Source organism: Cibotium barometz, chromosome 52 (assembly GCF_041138505.1).
Source record: "Cibotium barometz isolate CiBa-2024 chromosome 52, ASM4113850v1, whole genome shotgun sequence".
In the NCBI taxonomy this organism is placed as follows: domain Eukaryota; kingdom Viridiplantae; phylum Streptophyta; class Polypodiopsida; order Cyatheales; family Cibotiaceae; genus Cibotium; species Cibotium barometz.
The window spans coordinates 6164212-6175085 of record NC_141097.1 but is presented as its reverse complement, the minus strand read 5'-3'; the positions used below and the strand labels follow the sequence as shown (position 1 = coordinate 6175085).

At 43.1% G+C, this 10874-nt stretch overlaps 1 protein-coding gene across 2 annotated transcripts; it reads left to right on the top strand.

Annotated features, from left to right (window-relative positions):
- The first annotated feature begins 4453 nt into the window (after positions 1-4453).
- Positions 4454-9569, top strand: LOC147608725 (HIPL1 protein-like). Of its 2 annotated transcripts, none has more exons than XM_086788599.1 (7): positions 4454-4672; positions 4772-4938; positions 5132-5944; positions 6064-6280; positions 6463-6641; positions 8656-8897; positions 9088-9300. In XM_086788599.1, the coding sequence occupies exons 1-7, from the start codon at positions 4582-4584 to the stop codon at positions 9155-9157; spliced, it is 1779 nt and encodes a 592-aa protein (XP_086644725.1). In that variant the 5' UTR covers positions 4454-4581; the 3' UTR covers positions 9158-9300. The 2 variants fall into 2 exon arrangements, with proteins under 2 accessions (XP_086644725.1, XP_086644724.1); XM_086788598.1 differs by having other exon boundaries at positions 4458-4672; positions 9074-9569.
- Positions 9570-10874: the final 1305 nt, after the last annotated feature.

Genomic DNA, 10874 nt, shown 5'->3' with positions numbered 1-10874 from the left:
TGGAATCGCCCGTGCTTTCCGGGTAAAGGAAGTTTTTCCGGGTTCGGTTTTGGAACAACCGTCGGATTAGTCTCTTGTCCGGATATCCGTGGGCGAGGCCCCGAGTGTGGCACCCCTGTCCCACGCGAGAAGTGCTACTTCCGCTGCTAGTACCCCGAATCTGTTGCTCGGTGGGGATAGGGATCTTACACGAGATGTCCTCATCTCGCAACTTGGGATAATTTCGCAAGATGCACGAATAAAGATTAACCACCAAGAAAAGTCTCAAAGAGAGTAAGATTCAAGACAAGAACAAGATTTAAACTTTATTCATTCTTGGAACATATACAGTAAAGATAGAAGAACTCCTTACACTTCCATAAGCCCGTCCATCATATGATCACAAAAGCAGCACTCACAAGCTGCGCATGTATAAGGTAACTCATCTATGGGAATAATTATGTTGATTATTGCCGCACCTATCTCAGTGGTATGAGGTGATCTAACAAAAGGACATTTGAGAGGTAAGCCAAAAACGGGGTAAAGACGTATCTTCTCATGAGGAAGAAAACACACCAGTAAGAAGACCCGCTCAGAAAACCCAAGATGTCTTGATCTCATGACGCAGTAGTATCGGGGACCCAAACCCAAAGCTTCAATAACCATGGCCAAGCGGACATTGTTACGAAAGTGCTGCTGACCCCAAGGTGTTACCCTAGTTATGTTTTGATAGGTCCGCCATTTGGTCTGAGCTACAGAAGTCCCCAAGTGAGGGAAAAGTGAGCGCTCATACTGTTCTATAAAATCCTTCTTCACAGACTCGCTTGCATCTTGAAGGTGAGAAATCATCATGGATAAAACTAATTCTTGTTGCCAAGCCATGAAGGAGATTAAGAAAGAAGGAGATCGATGGAAGTAAGATTACTGTGAGCGACAAGTAAAAGTTACGACTTATATAAAGGAAGGAGCTAGCGTAACTTAGAAGCCAACGGTAACTTGCCACTGAAGTTTTATCGTCTTTCCATGATTTGGGTTTGGCACATTTTTCTATAGAAGGCATTAAGAATTTTGAGACGAGGAAATAAAAGAAGTTAGTAAGCTAAATCACTTACTTTCTTTGAATTTAGATAAGGCTCACAATATCTGGGGAATAACTTCTTATACTCCCCAAGAGATAAAGAACTTCTTTTGGGCCGTACTCGAATGAAGACCAAAACCTTGATATCCAAAACATCCATTCTCACTTCTGAACTCATTGTTCTGAATCTTTAAAACAGGCGTGATTCCTGAGAAGTATTCTAGGAAAAGGGTCTTCCTTTTTTAAACAGAATCTTTCTTTTATTTTAGAGAGGGAATAATTATAAGATCAAAAAGGGAGATTCTTACTCCTGTATATCTCGAAGGCTGGGGAGGAATCTTACATTCTCCATACCATTGGGCCGGGGGCTCATGCCCCCACAGGGGACTTGCTGGCCCCCTAGAACCCCCCAGTCAGGATGCTACCTTCGGGCCCCACTTGCACCCACAAATAACGACCCAATCGGTGTCTAAGCCGGGGTTCCTACCAAAGACATGTGCACCAATGGATTCTCCTCATAATGGGGGCCTTTATAAATGTGCACCAAACATAGATATGAGATACATGCTAAGAGGCGGGCAATGAGTGTATACTAACAACACATACACACTCTCTCTCTCAAATGTTGAAACTCTCTCTCTCTCTCTCTCTCTCTCTCTCTCTCACACACACACACACACACACATTTACAAACCTGCACATGTACTAATGCAAACACACACTCTTCTTCTTCCACAAACACATAGACTTCTATGTCAATCTCTCTCTCTCTGTCTCTTACACAAAAATATACACATACACTCTCTCTCTCTCTCTCTCTCTCTCTCTCTCTTCTCACACACTCTCCCACATATAAACTCTCTCTCTCTCTCTCTCTCTCTCTCTCTCTCTCTCTTACATACATGCATGCACACACACACACACATACACACAAACACTCTCTCACCCACATGTACATGCACACACACATTCTCTCTCTTACACATGCATGCACATACACATACACACTCTCTCTCACATGGGCGTGTACACACTCTCTCTCTTACATACATGCATGCACATACATACACACACACACACACTCACATGTGCGTACGCACACACACTCACTCTCACACATGTGCACGCGCACACACTCACTCTCACACATATACATGCGCACGCACTCACATACTCTCTCTCTCTCTCTCTCTCACACACACACACACACACATACACACACACATGTGTGCGTACACACATACACTCTCTGTCTCTGTCTCTCTCTCTCTCTCTCACACACACACACACACATGTAAATATATATTATCTATAATATCATGCTTTATTATATTTAGACACATATACCTATATATACATGTGTATTTATAAAATAAATAAACACACATACACATATAATTTTAAATAGTTACGTTTTAATTAGTGGGGATGCATGGTTAGGTGTGCTCACTCGTAAATAAATTTTAATTAGTGGGGATGCATGGTTAGGTGTGCTCACTCGTAAATAAATGTAGCTTACATACAATATCTTTTGTCTTTTCTTTACAATGAGAGAGAGAAAGAGATAGATACCTACACATTGAAGTTTTCATCATGATTGAAGCTCACCTTTTAAGAGGGAGTCCCCTATTTTGTTTTTCTCAAGAAAATTATTAGGTAAGAAAGGATAGCTCTCCTTTCAAAAATTGATATGACATGAGAAAAAATTAAAGGGAAAGGGAGATGGCGTGTGGTAAGGGGAGAAATAAAATAAAAAGAGCATTGAAGTTAAGCGACGTGAACCAAGGTTGCATTGAAAGATGTGAGATTCAAATTCAAAATTGTACCCTTTCGAAAATCCTCCCTTTTTGTGGCTGCTCCCTTTTCTCTCCTTTCCTTTCTCCTTTTCTCAAACTCTCCCTCTCCTTTGGCCACGTGGATCCTTGGCCACTCGTGCGCGTTATCTTGTATAAATAATAAAAAGTAAATTTAAAATTAAGGATAGAAAAGTAAAACTAAACATAAAAAAGTTAAAATAAAGATAAAGTCTTAGAAAGAAAATAGAGAGGGGAGGGGGTGTTTTTTTGGGAGGGGTTGTATTTTTTTTGAAAATTTAGGACTTTAATATGAGAAATCTCAAAGAGCAAACTTTTTTACACCTTGTGACTTCTAGCTCTTGAGATTCTATTGACTCAAAGCCTGTCACTCCTAGTGTATTAATAGCAAAGAATGTGAAACTTAATAATGACAAGAAAGAGAAACTTAATATGACAAGGATCTAAAATGTACAAAAGAATGTGTGTGTGTGTGTGTGTGTGTGTGAGAGAGAGAGAGAGAGAGAGAGAGAGAGGAAGGAACCTTTTATAAATACATCTTATGATTGGAGATCTTCTCTGAGCAAAAAATTGAAAACAAGGATTTTTGCATCCACTTTTGAATTAAAGCATATTTAACTTGGTTTATAGTCAATGCATGTGCTCGTCTTAGGGAAGGAATGTGCTCAAGGCCCTAGAGGAGTGGATTGATGGCCCACATAACTTGAGCTTTGAGGCATGGGTCACTAGGAAACATGCATCATGGAATTTGATGCTATTAGTAATATGGTAAAATGAGAGGTTTCCAATGGAGTAAGAAAATTACCATGATGTAGGCTCCAATGTCCATGAACCCTTCATGATTGTGGTGTTGGGGTGCGTGCTATCAAGTTCTATTTATAGGTTAGCATGAAAGGTCTATTTATGGGGGTTGAGCCTAAGAAGTGACATATCTCACATTGCAATGTGAGATTTAGGTCATCATATTTGTTTGTGACTTGAAGCACGGACAAGCAATATTCTCCATCTAGATTTCGAGCCCCCTTCGTGCTTGCGACCCCATTGGGGGTACTGACAAGAAGAGCTTGCTATTCACTTGACCTCAAAAGTGACCACCATTTATGTTGTTAAGGATGTAGAGGGATGGTATGGGGGGAACACTCAAATGCGCACGCGTGCACACACACACACATGCATGCACACTTATTTCGTTTTAGGTAATAGGCAATTGACGCTCACACACATGCACATGCACACACACTTCCTTTTAGGTAATTGGCAATTGGCTCTCTCCCTCATATGCACGTGTGTGTGCATGCGTGCACACACACACACACACACACGCATGCACACACACACACACACATTTCCTTTTAGGTAATTGGCAATTGGCTCTCTCCCTCATATGCAGTGTGCACGTGTGTGTGCCTGCGTGCACACACACACACACATTTCCTTTTTAGGCAATAGGCAATTGGCTCTCAAAGGAGGGCCCATGGATTGTGCCTAGTTAAAATGCTATATATCTGGTAGGTGGGCGTCGTAAAGATGCATTGGTGTCAAATGCAAAAGTCAACTGTAGCCCATTCCAATCATGTCCCATGGACGCCACCTCACCTCCTCCACTCCCATTCTCGCGCCAACTTGCAACACATCCCTTTGACTCCTACCCCGTAGGCAGGTAGCTTTTGAGCTTTCTCCCGCCACGGGGTGCTGCTGCTGCTCTCTCCAATGGAGGCCCCTTCTTTCTTCATCCTGGCTATGGCGATGTCCATGCTCTTTTCTGCCCATCTTCAAGCGTTTCCAATCTGTCTCAACAACGGTGAGTCCCTCCCTTCTCTGTGTGTGTTTGTGTGTGTGTTCGCTTGGGTTTCATGTATATATATATATATATATATATATTGTTTGCTTGTTCGTGCAGATGCTCCTCTCCCTTTGAAGACCTCTCTGGCGTTCTGCTCTTCCTTCCTGCAAAACGATTCCAGCTGCTGTAATGCAAGCATGGACCAGCAACTCAAGAGCAGGTTTCAGTCCTTCAATGTTTCAGATAATCAGTGTGCTAGCTATTTGAAGCAGATACTATGCGCTGTAAGTGTCTCATCTCCTTGTTATGTCAAGGGGGTTTTAGGACCCCCTTCCCTTTGCTTTTCTGAAGGAAATTCTCTCAGAAGACTAAGTTGGGTTCTAGGTTCTATCCATGGTAGCATTGAACATGCAACACACATCCACATCCATACATCGAATCATGCATAAAATGTAAAATATTGTTTTGTTTGTGCAGCAATGTGACCCTTATGCAGGAGATCTCTTTCAAGTCCAGCTCCAGGAAGAGCGCTCAGCTCCGGTTTTGTGCAACTCCACTTCAGCATCAAACGACACATCATCATCTAACACGACCACAAATGCTTATTGTGAGAATGTATGGGATACATGCAAGACTGTGCCTATTAAGAACTCCCCTTTTGCAACTTCGTTGCAAGGAGCCAGTGGAACTTCACAGTCTGCTCAAAATGCCACTAAACTGACAGATCTCTGGCAGTCGAAGACTGACTTCTGCACAGCTCTGGGTGGCCCCCCCAGCTCAGGAGAGTTTTGTTACAGTGGAGAAAAATTTGTGCCTTTCAACATGAGTACACCACTACCAAATCTTGAGGGTATCTGTTTTGAAAAAGTAGGAGATGGAATGTATCTGAACATGATTCCACATCCAGATGGATCGAACCATGTCTTTGTGTCGAGCCAGAGCGGGAAAATTTGGCTGGCAACGCTCCCAGCAGAAGGGTCGGGGAAACCTTTGAGTGTAAATGAATCCTCACCTTTTCTTGACATTAGTGACAGGGTTATAAGTTCTGGAGAATATGGTCTTCTGGGTGTGGCATTCCATCCAAATTTCAAGGATAACGGTCGGTTTTTTGTTTCCTACAACTGTGACAAGAGCTTGTGGCCCGACTGTGCTGGTCGATGTGCCTGCAATGCGGAAACAGGATGCACCCTTTCAGAACTGGGGCCAGAAGCTGGATCAATACCATGCCAGATCTCAAGTGTAATCGCAGAATACTCCGTTAACATGTCATCAGCATCTTCTCCCCTCAAGGTTTTCACAACCACATACATCAACATAGATTTTTTTTGGGGTTGCTCGGTTTGAGGCTATATAAATTGGTATTGCTAGCATGGAAGATAGCTTGATATGTTTTGGTCATAATGTGACAGGCCATGGCTGCAAACCCGAATGAAGTGAGGCGAATTTTCACCATGGGGCTCCCTTATACGACTCACCATGCAGGCCAGATTTTGTTTGGACCAGCTGATAATTATTTGTATTTCATGATGGGAGATGGTGGAAGCACTGGGGATCCTTTCAACTTTGCTCAGAACAAGATGTCACTACTGGGCAAGATTCTGAGATTCAACATTGATACTATACCTAGTAAGCATACTTTCATATCAATGTTTTTTTGGGAGAGAGAGAGAGAGAGTAGTGATCTTGTACCTTTAGTCAAGATGGCTACTGGTTCTTTTGAATCTATACAACACGTGTCATGTGCATACAACATGTTACCATGTGATACATGTGGTCACTTTGGTAATGCTTGATGTTTTACTTTACAGGTGCTAGTGAAATTCTGAGCTTGCAACTTTGGGGGAACTACTCAATACCCGCTGATAATCCCTTTGTCCAAGAGAACTCTTCACAGCCAGAAATTTGGGCCTATGGATTGAGAAATCCATGGCGGTGCAGCTTCGATAAGATCAATCCTTCATACTTTTATTGTGCTGATGTTGGCCAGGTTAGCATTATCTTCTATTATGCTGACATCCTATTTAATGTGGAAAGGGGCATGCATTTGAATCCTCATGGGAGAACAACAAATGAGTTGTTCACCTTAAGCTCTTGTTTTCTTGAAACTCACAACAAATGATGTTACTCCTTGTGAGATCAATCAACCGTGTCAACCACAGGACCTCAACCTGCATCCAAATTACAAGACTGTTAAAGATTACCTGAACTCAGAGATCAGCGGACGTTCTCTCTCCAACCCAACTGTGGGCTTGACAGCTCCGGATCATCTACAAGCACATGGGGAGCTGGAATGAGAACATCCCAGTGGGGCCTCCAGGTCCCTGAATAACCTTGCCCATATGCATCCCACACCACACACTCTAGCACCCCTTGGGTCAGATCCACCTCGTGGGCTGGGTCTAGGTCCGAGATCACACATCGATGCACTTTCCAAGATCGGCATGAGCTGTTGTCAGAGCGACATTGAGCTCATTAACCGTCATTTTACCCCTTTTTTCTCTTGTCACCCTTGTTGCAGCTGTTCCTGCTTCCTTCTTTAGGTCTTTGATTATCTCCCCATCTTGTTTTTGGTGCTCCTTATATTCCTCCACTAGACCTTTGTATTCCTCAATCTAGGCCCTTAAGGCAGCTTCATCGCTGGCCCTTTCTCCTAGCTTTTTAGTTTCCGCCCAAGCATGCTCTCGCAGGTCATCATTGGGGATTATGTCCATAGATGTTCCTCATTATGGGAAACACTATTTATATATGCCCTTGGCTTCTAATAATAGCCCCAACCCACTTGTGGAATCATTCACCCACTCTTGACTGCCAATCCCTGTTATTTTTCGTGAGGATGTAACAGTGGCAGGCACTTTTGGAACCATTTATCCACTCTTGACTGTCAATCCCTGTTACTTTGGGTGAGGATGTAACAATGGCAGGCTGTTGTAGTCATTTTGCATGCCATTTTCTTTACTTTTGCAGTAATTGCTTAGCTGCGTGTATAACAAGTAATTGAATTCATCACTTAGTGCTTAAGCTGTAAATTGAATCAATGTCTTTGTCATGAATCCAAAAAGTGCATCTTGTTGTTATCAAACCATCATTTCAATATTGCCACAATGAAATGTAAAATTATAGTGATTCATAATTTGATAGGTTTTAGGTAGGGTGGAGGCCTCTCTTCTTGTTTCTCCTTTTCCCTTTTCTATCTTCTTCTTTGTGCACTGTATGTCTTGCTCGGTGATTACGTTATTTTAGAGCAGCAATGACTCGGTTTGCTTGTAAAGTCAGCCCCAAGGGATGAATTCTTGACAGGATCTTTTGGTTCATCCCATTAAATTGCACGTACCATCTTTGGCCTCGGCTCAACCTTTGATTTGTTTTGTCTTTTGTTGTTATTGGTTATGTTTCCTCTTATCCAGACCTCACCAGGTCTCCAGAGTAGTCATAACGTGGACATCCTGTGAGAGATGTTCAGGCAGGTGCACATGGCATGCACACACCATCATGATGGCTACAAACCATCCACAAACATGCTCAGTTGCTTGTTGCAACTCACTGCCTCAGGTAGCATTAACAAAAATTAATAAAACCAGTAAGATATTGACCTGCCAATGAGGTGATAGCTCAAGTGGTGAAGGTGTTTGCCTAGGACCAAGAGGTCTTGGGTTCAAAACCCCCCTTGGTGCTTCCTTGGCGGCATCGCCTACGGGTGGATAAATAAGCGCCTACGGGTGGTGAAATTTGGTACATCCTCCTCAGGCCTTTTCTGACCAACCAAGGCTTGCTTCAGAAATAGCTAGCTGTAGAGTTGATTATTACAGAGCCTACATCCAAAGCCCAGCTCTGACTTGGCTGTGGTTAGAAAGCAGAGTCTTAGCCGTGGTTAGAAAGCTCATAGAAGGCATGCTGCTGGGCGCAGCAACACCACCTTCACATAAACAGGGCTGGTCTAGATGACCTATTTTTGAAGCAAAGATATTTGTAGTGGCAAGCTGTAACTTTGATTGTATTTGCAGGACAAGGTTGAGGAGGTTGACTTGATCACAAGGGGCGGGAATTATGGATGGCGAGTCTATGAGGGGACCTTACCTTATACCCCTCCGAGATCACCAGGAGGCAATACAAGTGCCAATTCTATACAGCCCATATTTCCTATACTCGAATATAGTCATGTTTCTGTAAACCCTGCAACGGATACTGCTTCTATCACTGGAGGTTTTGTCTCAAGGTCAACACAGGATGCATGTCTCTATGGCAGGTTAGTACAACCATGTTCCCCAACTGCGAAGCTTCGTGGAGAAGGTCCCTGGAGTGGTTGAGCGTCACTGTAAGGGGATGGGGGGAGGACCTGTCCACATGTGGGTGCATATAGGTGGAAAAATAACTCTCAATTTTTTTTCCTCTATGGTGCTAATGCTTAATGAAAGCATGCAGGTATGTGTATGCAGATTTGTATGGTGGTGCAATGTGGGCAGCAGCAGAGACGCCTGCGGGCAGCGGCAATTACACAACAGCTAGGGTAAATTTCACATGCTCTGCAGACTCGCCTATGGACTGCAAGCAATCGCCGACCGACCCAGAGCCCAATTTCCTCTATTTGTTCTCATACGGCGAGGACAATGGCAACAACCTGTATGTGTTGAGCGCGAATGGGGTATATAGGGTGGGCAACCCTAAGGGCTGTGGTTACACTTGTAATGCCAAGCTCCCTGCCAATGCCCTCACACCCCCTCCTCCTCCAGCCTCCACCCAATCTCCATCCCCTGCCCCTTTCCCCATCCCCTTTTTAGCCCCCACACCATCTTCCAAAAACAACTCAGGGCATGCTATTCTCCCTCTCTGGGCCCTCCACTTTGTAGCTCTTGCTTTATTTGCCCTTTCCATGTTGGCTTATTAAACTACCATCAAAGTTTTCATTGCATTTTTTCCAGTGCTTTTGCATGGACTCTGTGATTGTAGTGTGTGTTTCACCATGCTCTTCATGACATTATTTGAATGTTTCAAAGCGAGAAAATCAAGAGCAACGGATTGTCTAATCTAGGGACAAGCAAACAAGTACACTAGGCCCAACACATGATAGCAGCTAGCTTTGCATGTGTCCCAGGCAGGAGGTCTAAGACTCTCATAGTGGCTGCCCAATCTTTGTCAGGAGTGGGCAGCTGGACATCATAACACTGTTCATGCACTTCACACACAAGCTGGACACAAAATACACTTTTTCAAGATGTTTGAAAGATGCGGCATCATGGAAGGGTAAGCAGGACAAGAGACATTGTTCATTCCTTGCATGGCACAGATTTTTCAGAATGGAAGGACTTTGGATCCTTGATATGAAGATTTATGCTAAGGCTAGGATCTCCAAACTGTCAGGAACATTCCTGAAGTAAGAAGAATCATGGGCCAAGATGCTTAAGGAGCTTACTGCCTTTATGCCTGTTATAGGCAAATGGCACAGGCTTACTTGGTCAGACAAGGTGTTTTCCTATGCTCCTTTGGTCATTTAGAATATGCCCTCATTGCATCTTGTGGAGTGGCAGGGCTGTACCATGTTAACTGGAAACTGTTTGATGATGTTTATAGGATCTGGTGGTTTCACATTTTTAATCTTCCTCTGGCTTTACAAGACGTGAGCTTGTAGCCTGGAGAATCTGTGGGATGATCCCTTGTTGTTTGGGAGATGCAGATCCAAGTGACTGCTATGTTAGACACTTCTAGGTTTGATAAGAGAGTTTTACATGATGCTCTTTTGAAGATCCCTGTGAAAATGGTAAACTATGGTGCCTGTATTAAGGATTGGTTGTGGAAGATGAAAATCACCCCTTAGAATGCCAGTATTTGCCAAAAAAATTTCAGGTTGCTGAGATGCCAAGAGCAAGAATTTGTAGATTTCAAGAGGATCTGGAGGGTCAACTTGAATCCTATTTGTTGGTCAGCGAGATGTGTAAAGCTCTGGAATTCAATGTTACCTCTCAATGCAAAAAAAAAAAACTTATAATGATTAATGGAGTTGCTTGTTCAGAAGATCATTCAATCATAATTTTCTAGAAACAAATATCCATGTGGCTGGCCATGGGAATCGTGAATGGTAGACGGTTGTCCGGTTTCTAAAATTACTCAGTATCATCAGTCGACCACTCTTGTTAAAAGGACTTCCAAAAATGGCCACCATTCTGTTTCACAAACACAGACCAACAGAAAATTATCGTACTTTAGTGTTATTTTCATAGATCTACTT

Coding starts and splice junctions, on each gene's coding strand:
- LOC147608725 (XM_086788598.1), top strand. CDS start 4,582: ATGGAGGCCCCTTCTTTCTTCATCCTGGCTATGGCGATGTCCATGCTC. Junction 4,673..4,771: donor TCCAATCTGTCTCAACAACG/GTGAGTCCCTCC, acceptor TTGTTCGTGCAG/ATGCTCCTCTCCCTTTGAAG. Junction 6,642..8,655: donor ATTGTGCTGATGTTGGCCAG/GTTAGCATTATC, acceptor TTGTATTTGCAG/GACAAGGTTGAGGAGGTTGA.